Source organism: Lepisma saccharinum, chromosome 1 (assembly GCF_977018435.1).
Source record: "Lepisma saccharinum chromosome 1, izLepSacc3.1, whole genome shotgun sequence".
Taxonomy (NCBI): Eukaryota; Metazoa; Arthropoda; class Insecta; order Zygentoma; family Lepismatidae; genus Lepisma; species Lepisma saccharinum.
In genome coordinates, this window is record NC_139229.1 from 195717446 (window position 1) to 195736429 (window position 18984).

At 39.0% G+C, this 18984-nt stretch overlaps 1 protein-coding gene across 2 annotated transcripts in view; it reads left to right on the forward strand.

Annotated features, from left to right (window-relative positions):
• Positions 1 to 17741, forward strand: part of LOC145978061 (xylosyl- and glucuronyltransferase LARGE1-like) — a 70417-nt gene extending 52676 nt beyond the window's left edge. Inside the window, exon 14 of one of the 2 annotated variants that reach the window (XM_083110476.1) lies at positions 17013 to 17739. In XM_083110476.1, coding sequence (XP_082966602.1) covers positions 17013 to 17094 — 82 coding nt within the window. In that variant the 3' untranslated portion in view covers positions 17095 to 17739. Of the gene's footprint in view, positions 1 to 17012 lie in introns of both variants that reach the window. The other variant, XM_083110483.1, reaches the window with a different exon arrangement.
• The last annotated feature ends 1243 nt before the right edge of the window (positions 17742 to 18984 follow it).

An 18984-nucleotide genomic window follows, 5' to 3' on the forward strand; every position in this document is an offset into this window, starting at 1 on the left:
TTTCTATTTTTGGCTAGAATTTCGATTTTTTTTTTTATATTGTTCCTAACACATGTATTTAACAGAAATGTTTTTTTTGCATGTTTTTTTTTTGTCTTCATGAAAATGGAGGGGAAAAGGCGGGAAAAGGGACTTCTCTTTTGCATCTCTTTTCAAGGTCAAATTTTTGCCGACAAAGGAAGACCGGCTTTGTTGTTCTAAAGCAATGCTTTTCACTCCCTCCTGTTAACTGCATTCGAAGGAAGCTTGTTTATCAGTATCCGATGTCAAAATGAAAGTTTTCCGTGTGGGCGCAAGCAGGGGGCAGGGGGTGGGGGGAGGGGGAAGACTGGTTGTTGAATCTGCGTTGTGAATATGGAATTTCGAAGCACGCTGATGGAAACCTTTGTTTTTTTTAGCACAAGTGTCCACAAGTTGCAATAGGGGTTACCCTGCATTGTCTAAAAATAGTATTTCAAGCAGCTGCAAGAATCGGCGCTCATTTTTCACTGCGTTCTAGCTTTTCGTCCGTGAATGTTGTGCGTAGGTGTCGTTTTGTGCCCAAGTGCGAGGACATTTTTTGGGTGAAGTGACAATTTTTTAAAATAATTTTTGGGGGTTTTCTCCCTTCCCCCTCCATATATACGCCAAATTTGCATAAATTTTGCATTTTGTGCATTTTGACATTTTTTTCGGGGGGGGCGGGGGGAAACACAATTTTGTTAAGAAAAGTATTTTTGAGGGGATTTCCCCCCTTTCCCCCTCCATATGTATGCCGAATGTGCATAAATTATATATTGTCTGAATCTGTGATTCATTCTGCGTACAATGGTATATCTTTCATATCTCTAGGGCATTTAGTTTCTGAGCTGTAGTCAATTCAATGTAACTCTGCATTTCGCTCAATTCCGTAGCTTGAGACAGTGGCGTACAAGCCTTTCGTTTCAGGGGTACAACTCGCGTTACATTGGTCATACGGCAATGATGCAAATATTTTTCTGTTTCTTACATGCCAGCGATGATTTCTATGTGCATTTTGAACTTTTCATATCCTTTTTTTCAGGGGGGCTAGGGGAAGAAACCCCATTTTTTTTTTAAAAAAAAGTATTTTCAGGGGATTTCCCCCCTTTCCCCCTTCATATATACGCCGAATGTTCATAAATTATATATCATCTGAATCTGTGATTCATTCTGCGTACAACTGTATATAGTTCATATCTCCAGGGCAAATAGTCTCTGAGCTAAAGTCATTTCAAGGTACCGCTGCATTTTGAAGCTTGAATCAGTGGCGTGCCGACCATTCCTTTTGGGGGTACAACTCAAGTTACATTGGTCATATGATAATAATGCAAATATTTTTGTGTTCCTTACATGTCAGCGATCATTTCCATGTGCATGTCGACACTGTCATGTACTTTTTTCGTGAGGGGAGGGTGGGGGAACCAATTATTTTTTTTCCTAAATTTTGGAATTTTGAGAGTTAGCCCCCTCCCCCCGCCACATATATGCCGAATTTGCTTAAATTTTATATAGTCTGAATCTCTGGTTCATTCCGCGTACAACGGTATATCACTCATCTCTCTAGGGCAATTAGCCTCCGATCTACACTCATTTAATTGAAACTCTGCATTTTGCTCAAAATCGGTTTGGGCATCAAGGGGGTTACATGTGAAAATGGCCTTGGCACCAAAAGGTTAATATGCTGCGAAATCAAGTTCAAGGTACAAAATAAACTTCTAAACATGAAATTTATAGTTTATTCCCCCACCACACTTTCTGCAGTCTGAATTATCCCTAATTACACGCCATTGGTGTTACTTTCATAACAAGTGCAACTGTTATGGTTTTTAAGGAGTATATTGGGAAAGACTAAAAGGGATAGAATAACAGGATGTCTACCAGTCAAGAAAGTCAAGAAATGAAGAGGTAGGTCAAGAAAGTCAAGAAATTATGCTTGTGGTCAAGAATTTTTGCTATGGTTTACAGTATAGTGAATTTACATTGTTATATACCTGAACTGGTATTTGATAAAATTGAATATTTGGAAATCTAAAATTTAAATGAGTTGTGGTTAAGAATTTTTTCAATTTATTTCTTAAGTTTTTCAATTTATTTCTTAAGAATTACATCCTTATATGCAGTGGTCGGCAGTAGTGTGCTTCTTGTAGCGGTGCTATTGTAGCTAGCTCCAAAATTTGTAGCGGTAGCGAAGCTACAAAATTCCTGTAGTTGTAGCGAAAATTTCACTACAGCTACATTTCTTCTCAGCATTTTGAGGTAATTTTTGAATGTGGCAACAGTGTTAAAAATAATTCAACAATAACGCTTACTTTTGTAGAAGATTCATAAAGGGGTCATTCCATGTGAAGTCACCAGAATTGTCCAGAAACGGGTTGCCTCATAGTAACAGATTGTAACAAGCTTTTGTGCACGTATAGAGTTAGTAAGGAAATATCATTGTGTGAACTATCTCGTTTCAAAACATAATACATATTCTACAGGGTGCCTCTAAATAATGTGATCCTTCAAAAAAGTACAAGACACCGACATTTTCACATAATTGTTAAGAAACAACGAACTGAGATAGGAAGTATGTTTTTGCTTTATTGTACAAAGTAAAGTATACTTGGTTGTAACGAAATGTAGATTTTGCCTCACCTTTTTATGTGTATGCCCAGCAAGTGGTTGAAATTTATTGTCGTTAAGATGTGCGGCAGAAAATCAGGTAAGTTTATTAACTTCCCCCCTACTGAGGAAATCAGCTAAAGTCTTTATATTTGTCATAGTATGACTTCTATGTATGATTCATCAGCACACACACTCATATTGCTGTTTAATGTTTCTGGTTATAAATTACAGACACTTTTTGCAGTATGTATGGGAAAGAAAGTGAAAAGTGAGGCTATTTCAGGAGTTAAAATCTTGTAATGGGAAAGGTGGCAACACTATGCAGGTGGTATAATTGGAAACACCTGAACTTTGGTATTATTTACAGGAAATATGAAAATTGCACTCTGCCTCATTTGGTATCTGTTGCAGACATACGAAATGCGTGCAGTGTAGAATGTCCATAATACGGAAGTTTCCAATAATCATATCCCAAGTCAACTGGAAGTTGTAAGTGGAAAGTAATTTCAAGGGATCAATCAGAGAGTTGCAATGTGGAATATAATGTTACATTGACAGTGATGGTTATCAATTTAGTTCACTGAAAACAGCTCATTTGTATGTTGCAAATGCAGTGTGAATATGTTGCACAGTTGCTGAATCCAGAGTATAGGTTCTCCCAGTAACCTTGCCAGGTGGTGAAATCCTGAGCAAAATGTCAGTGTGGGGAAGCCAACATGAATCTTCCTTGCTCGGCCATTTGTCATGAGACACTTCTGTAATGATCCCCAATTACCACTGCGAATTATACACACAAGCAACGTATGATGAACTGTGTAGCATTATTTTACCTTGTGTTACCGGCACATTGGAAACTTCTTTACATATCACACTAACTTCAGTTCTTGTAGTCATGCTGGATATGTGAGATGTAAGCATGTGTGTTTTGTTTAGTGGTATGAAACAATGGAGACTTCTTGTTCCTTCAATGCGAGTTGCTTGAGCAAATCGTGGCTTTAACTTGTCTGTTTGCTGTTCAATTTCCTTAGAACTGGCATAGAAAACCTGAATGTTCTTGATTGTAGATGCAAATTCACATAGGAGTTAGAATATGATTGTTGTATGGTCTTTGTATGCTTGCCCTAGTTGCCAACCGTTTTACTGTGGCACGTACACTATCAGAAGGTCCCTTCCCATGGCAACTAGCAAAAAAGTGCCACTCTGCTTTCAAACCGAAATCCTTCTCATGATGACAGAGATTTATAAAATTTTTCCTGTTCTTGTATTGTGCAGAAGATCCATCACTGAAATACACAATTTTCCGTATAGCTGGGAATCTGTTTCTGAGCATTGAGAGAACTTCTTGTTGAAAGGAATAAAAAAATGCTGTGTCATGAATCAGGTGATCACTTACAGCACACAGAGAAACTGTACTAACAGATGATTCATTCCACACATAGGCAACAAAAGAATGAAGTGTGGCTTGAGAATTTTCCCAGTGAAATCCTTGCACAGCATCTTGGGCTACAAAAGCATAATTCTCTGAGAAATCTACTAGAAGGTGTTCCGCAACACTCCACCCTTACCGGGTCGCTTCTGGCAGGAAAAACCCAAATAAACAACTAAATAGGCTCGTTAGTCCAGGGTTCCCATTCCATTCCTCACCAGAGCGCTCAGAACCAAAGAATCAATCACAGGCAAGAACTTACTGAATTAATGTTGCAGGGTGATTGCTGAAAACTCGCAGAAATGGGCTTTATACATTTATTTACAATTCAACAAAACAAGGCTCGGATTCTTCCAATAATTCTCTTATTTACATTCCTCTAACTTGAGCCCCACGGCAGAACTGCCAAGTGGAAGCTAAGCATCGGTAGAACTGCCTTGGGATGCTCTTTCTCATGGGAGGCCACTGGAGACCGAAGATTACTCTCCCTTCTGCTATCCGGTTCATAAACACACTCTCTCCTGTGTGGGGAGGGCTTAAAGTTCAAATCTTATTGGCTCTTTTAAACTACACAGAACCATGGAAGAAACCCAAGCATACACAATCATACACAAACACAAAAAGAAACAAAAACAAATACTGTTTGTAACAGTATTATACTCCCCTCACCGGAAAAAAAAAAAAGGGCTTACCCAGGTAAGTCTGAGAATCAAATGCCCTGGTGAGGTTTCCTGAAATTAAAAAATAACACTAACACCGTCCACTTCACTTATACGAATGTTCCTCAATGCATCCTGTGATCTCTGGAACGGGTGATATCCTCATTCATCGTCGTGAAGTCCATTTCCAGGTGTGGACTGTTTGACATCCATGGCAAGGATGTCCTCTTCCAGGCTGCTTCCTTCTTGTGAGGTTCTTCCCATCTACTCCTAGGGTAGGAGTAACATCCAGCATGTGGATTCCCAGCACTTCTCTGCTTAATTACTATAGAAAGTGCAAACACTCGCGAGTAAATATGTGCCTCCGAATAAAATTAATCTTTTAACTAATGGAGATTTCAATTAGAACTCTCCCTTCAAAGAAAACTATTTTCTAAGGGATGCGGCAAAGGAGAGAAGACTGGTTTGTTATGGTCTACCCAGCTGTTTCCCCCAAAGCTCCATGGGGTGTCTCAGGGTCAGCTGACCATTCATCCCGACACCTTTCGTTTCCACCAGAAACCGTACGTCACACTTCGGGCATCTTTTCACCTGGTTGTTCACTGCGAATCAGGTGCGGTTGGCCCTATAGCGCACAGGATCAGTGAACCCCCAGTAATATACGATAATCACCTCGAGAATGAACAATAAACAATGTCTTTACATTTTCACATTATTTCGCTAAAAATTCTACACAATAAGTCATGTATTTGTGCCCGTAATACGGTGAACTCTTTTGCTGAGAAGAAGAAACCGCGATTCGGCCGCCCTGATACAGACCCTCAGTTGAACCCCCACAGGACAGCTCTTGCCATTGTGAAAGCTTCGTGCGGGAGCAGATGCTCGAGGAGGGTATAGGACAAAATACATGGGAGGTGAGATTTGCAGAACCTATGTTCAACCCAACGGTCATGCGCAGTTCGTTCTCTCGCAGAAGGCGCGGGACAAGGCTGCGATCTCGCTGCTTCCTCCCTTCCAGTGTTGCTGTGTGCGGATCAAGTTTGAAGCGCACACATTACATATTCAATATTCTCTTTGTATCATTTTTGTACTGAACTTCTTGGAATAAATGCAAAATTGTGGCAGAGATGGATGAGTGGAAACAAATAAAAGCTGGAATTAGATGCGATGAATTAAAATAAAGGAGATACATTACCAAAATAGCTCGTGCATGCATTCAGAGGTTTTTCCTTAAAGGTGGAAACACTTCGGGTTCGCGAGAGAGAAAGAATGGCGCGAAGACGTGACTCGCTGTCGCTCGGTGTCAATCGTCTCAAGTTTGTTAGTTTTTGAAGTGCTTGGATACTTGTTGGAAAGTATTAAGTGATGCTGCGAGTGAAGCGAGGGATGGACTTTACCTAGGTTATGTCACATGATGCAGTGTAGGCGTTGCTGTCCGCGCAGGTAAGAAATGACCGATAGAAATGCACGTAATTAACGTAAACGAACTTCCTTGTCCACTGAAAAAAAGCGTGTGCTGGTCGACCAGCCCCAAATTCGAACAAAGCTATCTTGTATCAATGAAAGGGTCTCAGGTTCGATTTCTAGTATGCGCATGCCATTAGTTGCCATTTCCCTTTAACAAATGTAGGACCAGTTCTGATTAGTCAGCATGGACGTCCGGAAGGGGAAAAGGGGGCCGCTCACCATGGAAATTGAATGTAAACCAAAAATTATATATTACACGCATATAATTTAATTTCAGTCACAGTAATTTTTGGTAATTATTATAAAAGCGTTGCAGTAACTTCAGACTGAAGGAGTGTTTTTTGCTCCTCCTGAGGAAAAAATATATTACTTGCCCCTACTTGAGGACGTCCATTCCAACAAAACTCAACTTTTTTCATAAAGGCACAATTTATTGTAGTTTCAGCCCTAAATTTATTCGCACACCCCTAATACAAAACCTTATACTCCCATATAAAAAAAATTCTGGACAAATCTTTTAAGCCCGCCCCCATCCTTTTGTTAGGCGAAGGAAGTTTATTTTGCGGAAACTGAATATATGTCACATGACTTCAGTGAACCCCCCGGTAAATAATGCACGAGCCGCGCCTGCTGCGAATGCAATCGAATCTAAGTCTTCTGACCACTTGCTGTGTTCCATGCAAAACTTGGCTATCGCTCTCGTAACTGTCTTAATTGCTGCTTCTGCGAGATCTGCTTGTGGGCGATATGGAGTAATGTAGACGGGTTTGCAGTTTATGGTTTTCAGTACTTGATGAAACAGGCGGCTACGAAACACACTTTGATTATCACTGGTAAATATCGATGGAAAGCCGAAAAGGTGACAATATTTCAGTAATGCATTGGAAATTGTCCTAGCCATCACTGTTGTCAAGGGTGCCAAGAATATGTGTCTCGTGAAAGAATCTTCAATGAGAAATACATAGCGATAACGCCCCCTAGAGCTGGTCGGAAATGGTCCAAACAAATCTCCGTACAATTTCACTCCTTGGCGTGGCTGATTGCGACTTCTCATGAATCCCATCTTTTAGATGAATCTGGATTGTATCTCAAACAAGTCAGGCATGATCTGCAGTAATCTCTAACATCAGAGAAAACATTTTTCCAAGTAAACTGTTCCAAAATCTTGAACAGAGTCTTAGCTGCCCCTGGATGTGCGGCGTGAAGTTCGTCATGGGATATTTGCAGCACTTCCGGTTTCAAGGAATCCGGTGTCCAAATCTTTTGCTGCTGTCCAAACACGGGAAACATCCCCTTTCCTTCTTCTATGTTTCTGTAGAGAATCCCATCTCCATCCAGGTAAGAAGTGCTTAGATGAAAATCGAAAACTTTCTTGTTCAATTTCTCATCCAATTGAACTTCCTTTCCAATTAACAAAGACAAATATGGGTCCTTCTGTTGCTCTCTTGCCCATAATCGCTTATCTTCCAAGTTGATATTGCTGGTTGTTATTTTGTTTACTTCCAAGTTGCTTGCATTAGGTTCTATTGCTGATTGAGTGAAATCGTCAATTTCGCCCCTAGGTTCAGGTATTATATCTCCAAGGAGTTCAACAGAAGCAGTGTCAGGGTTCTCTCTCAAAAGACTAAAGAAAACAGAGCAATACAATTCTTCATCTTCGCTGTTCCGTCCATCCTCCTCCGAATTAGCTAGTGTCATTACATCCTCCTTAATTAAGGTTACTTTCTCTCGTTCTGTTCCCTGCGCAGCCGAAGGACTGGGACTCGATCCAGAGTCCTCTCTTCCCAAGCAAGTAGGCTTCTTTCTCTTCCTCTTTTCCTGGAACTTGCTGAATTTCTCATTCATATCCTTCTCGAATTCGTGGTGATATTTATATCCACCATCCGGGCGTTCAAAAGGGAGACAACCTTCATCCTTCAGGTCACTAATCGGAATATGATCCGCTTTTTCTTTTGCTTTCCTCGGCAACAACCTTTTCTTTTTCCTGACTTTTTCGCCTCTGTGGGTTTGCAACAGTTCTTTGTCACAGTTCTCTTCTACGTGAATGACAGTGGAAGACAGGAGGTTACTAGTTTTCTTCTCTTTCTTCCCAATTGTGTCAAAAGGAATAATATCGTCCCTTTCATTCAGAAATGCCCAACCGTTCAACGCAGGTGCAATTAAAATCTTCGCCCTCGCCATAAAACTTCTTCCGGCGATCAGGTCATGCTGGGGATTCTCCAAAACAAAGAATTTTTCTTGGACCCGTTGACCATAGAAAGTAACATTGAAAAAAACGTGTCCCACAATTGTTGTTTTCCCTTCAGCTAACTGTACATTCAGCTTACTATGACGTAATTTTGCCCCCTTTTCTTCCAATTTCCAAAATAAAGACTAACTCATGCAGGATATATTAGCGCGGGTATCCATATACATATGGATCTGAATTCCATTTATTTCTCCAAAAATGAAAGGTTCCTGAATTTTACTATTTGACATCTTTATTGTCGAATTACAGGTGCGGCTCACTGTCACGCCCTGTCCATGACGTTCTTTTGACTCCGAAACGTTCTCTTTCTTTGCAGCTCAGTGAAAACTTGCCAGATGTGCAGTTGATTGAGAAACGTAACACTTGCATTCTTTGCCAGACATTCTTGGGTGGTCAGTAGTCGCTTTTGTCTCCCTCGAAACAGCAGGGGTTTCCTTCCCTAAGCTAGAATATTTCGCAGGGTCCAAAATACGTAACAGATCCTCCCCCTCCCCCCTGTGGTGCTACTCGCCCATCTAACGGGTACCAGTCACTCGGACTGAGGAGGTGTGGCGCCTCTCAAGGCAAAGTTAATGATTTCTTCCTGTTCTGTTTCATACTGATGAAACGTAGTGTTTTCCAACATCTCTCCCTGCAGATTCAAAGCATACGCGTGAAGCTCTTTCATGCTATTGAAATTCTGACATCTTAATCTCTCACGATACACAGGGTTACATTTACGCCGAATAAAATTAACCTTCTCTTCGACTGTAGCGGTGGATTTTGCCCTCTCAAACCATCTATCTATCTTGCAAATATAGACTGCCAATGATTCGTTCTTTAGCTGAAAGCGAGAATCCAAGAATCGCTCTAATTCTCATTCGTGATCCAACCCATGAAAATTCTTGAGCAACAAATCCCTGAATTGCACATATCCTTCAAACGGGCTTGCAAAATGAAAGAACTCCTTTACCTCTCCTTTCAACGCTAACGGAAGGTGATAAAGCAATAATTCCTCTTCATTTATGCCCAAAAGATCCAGTTCATCCAAAAGCTATAAACTTCCATCCCTTTTGTTTCTCCATTAAAAGTCGGTAGCTGTACTCTAATGTCTTTTGGAAGAATCCTCAGCCTGTTTGTTACTCTTGCATTATTGTCTGTACCCATTGTTGGCATCGAACTCGTTTCCCCATTAACGGAGGACAACTCAGACTGAGCCCTTGTCAACATTTTGACCATTTTACAGCAACCGTTATTCAGTTTCCCTTTCTTTGCCTGTGTCCTTTCACACAAAAAATCCAGGACGAGCCCCCAATAATTCTCTGTTCCGCAACACTCCACCCTTACCGGGTCGCTTCTGGTAGGAAAAACCCAAATAAACAACTAAATAGGCTCGTTAGTCCTGGGTTCCCATCCCGTTCCTCACCAGAGCGCTCAGAACCAAAGAATCAATCACAGGCAAGAACTTACTGAATTAATGTTGCAGGGTGATTGCTGAAAACTCGCAGAAATGGGCTTTATACATTTATTTACAATTCAACAAAACAAGGCTCGGATTCTTCCAATAAATCTCTTATTTACATTCCTCTAACTTGAGCCCCACGGCAGAACTGCCAAGTGGGAGCTAAGCATCGGCAGAACTGCCTCGGGATGCTCTTTCTCATGGGAGGCCACTGGAGACCGAAGATCACTCTCCCTTCTGCTATCCGGTTCATAAACACTCTCTCTCCTTTCCTCTGCCAGAGCCATATTTATACTTCCTCCCTCGTCGCAAGGGGGAAGGCTTAAAGTTCAAATCTTATTGGCTCTTTTAAACTACACAGAACCATGGAAGAAATCCCAAGCATACACAATCATACACAAACACAAAAAGAAACAAAAACAAATACTGTTTGTAACAAAGGATTTCCTTGTTGACAGAACGTGGCTTTGTGCAGAGGTAATAAAATGGTGTCTGGTTAATGCTGGAATTCTTTCAAGGAAGGTAGCAATGAGTTCTTCTGTTGTTTGTACGACTGATGTGAGTGTGTTCCTGTCTGTAGTGACCCACTGTTTGTATGTCATTTCCTAATGTTCTGCATGCACATTTTCTAGGTACTCCTCCACTTCGTAGCTTCCTGGGCAGTTTGTACATTCACCAAACATACTCGTACACTCCATATTTGATATATCACAAACACATTTTTCCATTATAGTAAGAAGTTTGACATGGGGTTGAACAGAGTGCAGCATGAGCTTCATATTCTGGTGTATGATGCATACACACACACTATGAGTTCCACCTGCTCCTGGAAGAACACACCATTTTGGATGTAATTCAGCAAATTTTGAGAACCACACTTGCAAGTTTGGATGTTCATTTTTAAACAATGCATACAACTCTTTTAAATTGCACATTACCAGATGCTTTTGTTTATGCACCCTTCCTCCGTCAACCTTCACAGAAATGATGTCTTTCTTTCCTGCACGTATTCGGCTGTTTTCATCATTCTCATAAAACTTGTGGCAAGCATTAATGGTATCCCCATTCAGTGATGAAGGTGACAAGCACTGTCTGTCTTCAAGCCTACACTGCACTGCACTGAGGGTTCATGTGGCTCACAGCCCTGAGGCATTGCCATTCCTGTGTTTATTTCACTTTGAGTTATCACACACAGAATGAATGTCTTCCTGTCTCTAAGTACAGTTTGTTAACAAGTCTTACTGTTATTCACACTAAATAATCGAAAAACACCACTGCTTTCACCAAAATATTACGGTACACCACCAGAAGCCAGCCTCATATCACACAATAGATTTGGCGGGAAAACAAATGAGTATCAAAATGCATAAATGTTTCACAATTTGCATTAACTTTTTTGTTTTGGAATATACTCTTTTACAGGTGTGAGTACATGGGTCGAGGTACATCAACTTGAAATATTTGAAAGGAAAACTCAATTATGCATTATATGGGAAAGCAGATATTAGCAGAACGGCAGTACACATAATTCAGTATTCTATGAAAATGGTTCAGAGTGCAATCATGAAATTTCTCCTGAGGAACATGTTGGAATAGTACAATATTTTACTGCCACTCATTTCTTCTTGATATCTTTCCCTCATATGGAACTTTGCACCCAAAAAGAGTGCTTTTTTAGCTTTTTCATATTTTTAACATACACGACACACTTTTTAAGCAAGAAGGAAATATATAGCAGTCTTCCTTTTTAGTGTGGAGACCCCACACTTTGGGAACTGTTCTTGTGAGAACTATGAAGATTGCACTTTATTTCCTTCCACTTTAAAATATGACATATATACCACATATATGTGTGGGAAGTTGCTTTTTCGGTTATGAAAAAGACATCCACAAATGAATATAGTTGTCACCAAACTCAACTTTTTTCATTGTATATATTTCCTTTACATAATACAACAACTAGAAATCATATGTCATTTCTTTTCGTTACGCTACAAGCATTTATCTCGTACCTTTGCGCTGTATGTTACCACGTCACACTGAGATGGTAACTTTAATCAGTCCAGTAGCCCAAAAATGACCGTAGACATAAATAATTTGAGTTTTCCATAGTACCCTCAGACATACATTTGTGCAAAATTTTATTAAAATTGGAGATGTAGTGGTGACTACCATTTTGGTGATTTGCCATGGAATGACCCAAAGACAAAGTCTATTATGAACATGGAAATACGGATAATCTAGATTAAATAAATCTTGATCATAGATTATAGATACCGACGTAATTTATTTCATTAGTATCTGAATAATTATAATATTCAGAATACTAACTGACATATATGTATATATTCTGGCTAACAGCTATGTTTGTTGAGCTGCATCACTATTTTGAGGAGAATTGTGCCTCGTTTGTGGCACCACTGAAAAAAAATGCCTCATTTGTGCCACCCGGGGACAAATCCTGTGGATATCCCTAGTGTAAGAGGCGGCAAAATGTCATTAATTACTGTGTAAAACACAGTTTGCAGTGGAAAAAGGAGGGATCCATTTTCCACTAGAATGACAGCAATAGTGCCAGCAATCAATGGTTCAGTATGTTAACAGAATTGACCAGTAGCGAAGCGTAGTCTTACGAAGGAGGCAAGCAATGTTTCAGTACAACAAAACATGTAGTACAACGACATGCCGAGGGGAAAGATTCAAGGTTTATAGCCTCATTTACCCAGTCGCTGGATTTGTCAAAATATCGTAATAAAGTGACTGTACTAAAAATAAACCATATGATCCGCAAACGTCACATTTACTTTTTAAAAAAAATCCAGGTAACGTTATTCATATGATATTAAACGTTTTGCATATGCGAACTTTCCGCATACGACTAAAGGGAGACGGAATTTCTTACTTACTTATTAGTACCTTTATTTGTTCATTATTATTTAATATGGTCAAACGGTGACCAAACCGATTTAGATAAAAAAAAAATGGGAATCATTTGTTTATTTTACGTTGCATGATGTAATTTAGTATTTTTGGGCACCCTAAAAACCGCATTGGAGTAACTTAAACACTAAATAAAAAGTTAAACACAAACAATAAAAAATTCATTTCAAAGCAAAGAAACACATGCATAGACGATGTACTCACCACAATAAATTTCAAACTCTTGGTGTTGGTCGACCCCTTTCCACGATTTTCATTTTAACACTTATCTCTCTCGAGCTAAACGAAGCAATTTTCAATTGCTCAATAATACACCTGCACTTCACATCAACCATTCCTAAATACGCGTTCATTCCGATAAATTCACAGCACAAAACACGAAGCAACAAACACTCACACTATCCCACGCGCTTTCCACAACTGCAAATGCAAGCATCCACACAAGATCACTTTGAAAATCTCTGAAACAACAGAAAGTGATACCAACCTATTTCCTTAATTTTATCCGTCACAAAGGAAAGATATATCAGTTTGGAGATAAAAATTATGCGGAGGAATCAGAATCATTTCAGCAGAACGAGTATGTACATTAATATTTAAGTAATAAAGTGTCATTCAATGGCGTGCCCGGGGCGAAGGGGGGGGTGGATGGTAGACATAACCCCCTTTTGGCCCAGTATATCTAAGAAAAAACGTCAAAGGAAGGAAAAGATGACAAAATGGGGACCGTAAAAAGACCCTGGGAACACAACTTGCATCATAATAATAGAACTTAAAACATATTCGGGCCTCCCCGATGGCGCAGTGGTAGTGTCGTCGCCTTGTAATCAAGGGGTTCCGGGTTCGATACCCGGTGGAGGCACAAGTGTTTCAGATCCCATTTTAAACTGTAGGTCCAGTCCCGATTAGCCTTACTGTGCATAAAGTGGACTTAAAACAACAAATCAATCAATCAATCATTAAAACATATTCTTGTGCTCATAATATGCAGAATGTATACGATTTACTAATATGCCATGTACAAATATCAGTAGATAGTTCTTTCTCAGATAGCTTTATTTTCACCCCAAGTTTTATTCAAAAGCAGTCAATTTATTGATTGTAAAATTTGTGAAAGAGCTCACTTGAATTACTGCGTAAATAATTTGGCAGTTGCAAACACTGGTAGCGGTCAACACTTCTGGCGTAATTTGAGCTTGACCGACCAGGAAGCAGGGTGCAGGACCAAGGTCCATCCAATCTTCCCTCCCTCCCTGAGAAAACTCTTCACGGGGGTGCAGAAATTCCACTGCCCCAACTCCCAATGTCAACTTTTTTTACGCATTTTACATTTCGCGAAATCTAAAATAATTTGTAATATAATATGATATATATGGAATTTAGAACAGTGATAATAACTTCTTTTAGTTATTTTATGACTAACAATTATTATTATATTTGCGATCTTGTTTACGTGTTCATGAAGACAAATATTCGTTACTAGTTTTTTCTGGCAACGTACCCATAGATGAATCCTTCTGCTTTCGGTTGAACTCGGCTATTTTCGGGAATCACGCAAGCTCGGAAAGCACAGCTTTTTGTAGAAGCTTTGTGGACGGGTTCCACCAGAATTTCACGCTTCGCCATGTGACTCCTTCGGAGGCCTTATTTTCCCGCAGAACGGCTGCAAGCATTGAGGCTGGTGCTTGCTACAGAGCTGCTGGGGGAGTTTGCGGCCGCATTTTTTCGCGAAATCGAGTGCGATGGAAACTAAATACGGTTAGAACATTAAGTACATTAAATGATATTCGAATTATGCAAGCAGTGCTTGCATTGCTTGTACTATATCTTCGCCTCTGGAATTGACATTTGTCAGGACATAGGATCTCACCAGCAAGAAATTATTGTTACAAGAACGATAGACATACACTTTCTGGAATTACAATTATTTTTGTCATAATATTTGTTCACAAATTTTCAAATTACAATGTGTTTAGAACACTTGGATTTACACATCAGTTTCCTCAATATATATCTGTTTCGGTTTTCTGTTACTTTCGCTAACCATAACAGTGAATATGAATATTTTATTTAGTAATTCTCTTATCTATAGTCACTTTCTGTCACTTTTGGCTAATTGTGAGAATGAGGAAGAATGATGAATGACGATGAGCAGCATGGGGAATGGAGGAGCAGGATGATCCCATCCTACAGGTGTCTTTCCCAGTTTTTATTTTGAGTCCATTTTATGCACAAATAAGCTAATCGAGACTGGTTCCGAATCACTATGTGACTCAACTCAATATTTATTCTCAAGAAAAATATGTTGATATATAAATGTAAATAATTGTACCAAATTTTATTTGTGTATAGTTGTAATCATTATTTTTGTGTCATAATTGAGAGAGTTGTGATTGCCCTGAGATATGCCGGAATTTGGGATCGGCCAATAGACTGTTGGTAGTCAACGTTTGTAACCCTGGTCAGGATACACCTTTTCTTATTCCGTGGTCACGGAAGAATCTTCAGCTCTCTGGTCAGAGGTTGGGAGAGAAAAGGAAGTTGGTTACTTAACCAGATATCGACAGAACCTAGTGGGATGTCGACTACTTGTAGGATTTTGGTCAAGATCTATAAGTGTATTGAGAGCCTTTGACCCAGGATTACGATGGACCTTACACCTAGAACTGAAGCAGCTGGATTACCCAAACCTTGGGACGAGGAATTTCAAGACCCGAAGGGATACTGAGTGTGAAGCCGAGACACAATAGACTCATCAACCAAGTACGATCCAGGGCAGATCTTACAAAATACATGTTAAGAAAATGGGGGAAAAAAAGTCAGAATTTTGGATTTGTTATTTTGGTAGACACCCTGAATAAGGAATGAGGAGATCCGACAGATAGTGTGGGTGGTGAAGCTCCAGGACAGAATAGATCAGGCACAGATGAGATGGTTTGGACACATGAAGAGGATGGATGCAGAAAGACTACCAGTAAGAGCTTATATAGCAAAAGGAGTGGGAATATGGCCAAGGGGGAAACCAAGATGTCGGTGGAAAGAGCAGATAGTGGAGAGTGTTAAGGGAAGAGGACAAGTTTGGAACACCTTGGAAAGAGAGGAGTGGTAGAAGACCAGAAGAAAATGGAGAGGCTTGACTTGTATGCCAACCCAGCCAGAGGCAGGAAACAGCGAAGGGTGATGATGATATAGAACACTGTTTAATTCTGTGGGAAAACGTGAAGTCAAAAACGACTTCTTTAAACATGAATTACTCTAAAACTCCAACAATAACTCCAGTCAGCTCGGTAGCGAAGCACATTGAGTGATCCACTCACAATCTCCCAGTTTCGAGCCTCTGGGCTGGGCATGGGTTTTTTTTTGTGAGTGCTGTCCCTTTGTCATTTCACCCAATTATGTCTCAATCTCACTAATGCAATTAGCCAAAAGTGGCAGAAAAACAATGCTAAGTAACAAGAATACTCTAATAATTGCAAAAATGAATCTAAAATTATTTAATAACAAATTGATGTAGTAAATAAAATGTTCTAGCGTTTATAACTATACAGCTCAATTGAAATTGATGAGAAATGTCAAGAGTATGCGTGTTTATGTTAGGAATCAATAGAAAAGAGAAAAAGCAGGACATAGCAAAAGGAAGCAACCTTAGCTTTTATAGTGGGACATAATAATAGTTAGCATTGAAAATATGGGAAGTGAACATAATACTATATTTACAACATAGGTCATCAAAAGAACTTGGTGTTTATTTTTCATTGGGAAACTACTAAATATATTTAACCTTTAGTGGACAGAGCGTCACACATCTAGATAGGCTTCAAAGATGGGGTAATGGACATTTTAATCTCCCTTGTTAATAATGGTATCAATAGATATACTGTATATTTTTTGTAATTCGAGTATCTCATACCTTCATATGTATACTACTGAACAAAAGAGACAGAACTGAAATATTGTGTGTAGTTTTCAAGAAATGGCATGTTAATTGCTGCGTTGTAATTCTGTCTGTATATTGACCATCCATCCTCAACAGAAATTCTGGCACAGTCAAAAAATCAACCATTTCCCCCTAAAGGTTAAGCCCTTATATTGTTTTATTATACACCGGGTACATATTATGCAAAAAGAAAATAATGTGTGCCAGAAGTGAAGTGTTTTTTATGTATTTGTTTCCGATCCTTTTTAGTAAAGTGTAGTTAATTAACACTTTGTTTTAACTTCCAGGTGTCTGAAAATCTTGAAGAGTGAATTTGTGAGGGATCTGAGTAAAAAGTATGGAAAGGAGTTTCTCACTGAGAAGAGATAGTACTCGCCATTGGTGTTACTTTCATAACAAGTGCAGCTGTGATAATTTAACTTCATGTATACATCGTGTTTCTTCATTTTCATGAACACTAATCACATCTTCATCATCATTCCTTACTCATTTGTCATAATACAAGCAGCATTTGTAGTGTGAAGTTATGAAGTTCATGTTTGCTAATTGTGTAAATGAAATAAATTTGGAAGTGTTGTAACATCAGTGAGTTTCAATGGTATTTTAAAGAATTAGCAAATGATGATTTCCCTTTTGTTACCCCAAAAGTGATAGATTTTGAGGTAAAATAGCTGCTTTCTAGTTTCTTTTAAGTTATTGAAAGACAAAAATGGTAACCGTAGGTTATTTTGAGTTTCCCAGTTCTTCTACCGCTTTCTCCTTGTGTATGCCAGTGATTGGAACAATAAAGCGCAACTAATCCTTCACAAACAATGACTGCTTCACATGCTATGCAGCTAACACAATGAACGTCGTGAAAAATTTTCGAGTCTGAAGCCGATTGGAATGTTGATGTTTGTTTGCTCCTAATCACCGAAGTGCTGTGCAAATATTAGGGACTAGATTTCTACCATTAAAAAGGACGTAATTTAAATCAAATGAAAATATTCAAATATACATTTAGTTAGTTGAAAGTACTTTTGGAAGCCAGAAATGCATGTATTCATGTAGTTTCATAGTTGCAATCTTTACAAGGTACCACCAAAATAGATTAATGGATAAGCAATATGGTCAATTCGTGTTCTAACTTTTTTTAATACTAATATATGAAACACATTACAAATATGCACTAATAACCTATGAAACATGTGGAAATGACATTAGAAGAAGTTGTTCAACATAAATGATAGGTGTGATGCAAACTTTCTTCTTATCCTGAGATGACAACACTTACCGTGCTGCATTTGTGTGCAACCTGTTAGCAGATGATATTCCAGAGCCAAGACCCAACATCCCTTGCAAGAACTGAGAGTCATGAAGGAGGTGGGTGGTGTACTGCCGAAAACGTTCAATGATGCCAATCACATAGTATCCATTATAGCTTAGCAGTGTGTCGACAATACATAGCATGCTGGGGAATTTTTAAACCCCTTGACCTGAGAGTGTCATTTAACTTCAGTGTTTTATTGGACTTCTTAAATCAATTAAATTTGTCCTTTTCTTTCTTTCCATTTTAGCAAATTTAATATGTGCTATGGCATGGTAGTACAGGTTAAACAATGGAATTATTCAGTGACTGGTGTGTATTTAAACTGTTTAAAGTGTAATGGTTAAAAGAAAACATTTGATGTAGTGGACAGCTTGTATTTGATTGTTAGTAACTCTGAGCTTTAAAAGTAGGTTGGATGTTTTACCCTAGTGCTCTTCTCTGTAAAATGATAGCAGCTGTACTACTTATGGTAAACAAAGTGTGTGCAACTGAATTATGCTCTTTACCTAATATTTTTTGGTGTCTGTTGCCCATTGTAAATTAATACAACATACAAAACTCGAGGAGCTCTCATGTAGCTCATTAAGTAATGCTCTCACCTTTTAGTTAAAACAGTCCAGAGTTTAATGGTGGACTTTCATCTATAAAACCAGACACTAACTGCATCATCAAGAAAATCGCTTGGCAAGCTTTGGCTCTCGAAGGGCTGTTGGACCACAACATTTTTTTCTTCTTTTCTTTTCAAAGTAAAAGTTGAGAAAGCATAAAGCTCCTTGTATTCCTTTCATGTGAAATAATAATAAAAACCTATCAAATTGCAAAAAAGTGTCACCATTTTCGTTTGAAAGTGGGACTTATATTGTGTGAACAAAAGAAGTATTTATATTTACAATTGTTCACCCAATCCTGTGAATCCTAAGGGAGATTTTGCACTGAAATGAAACTTTCTA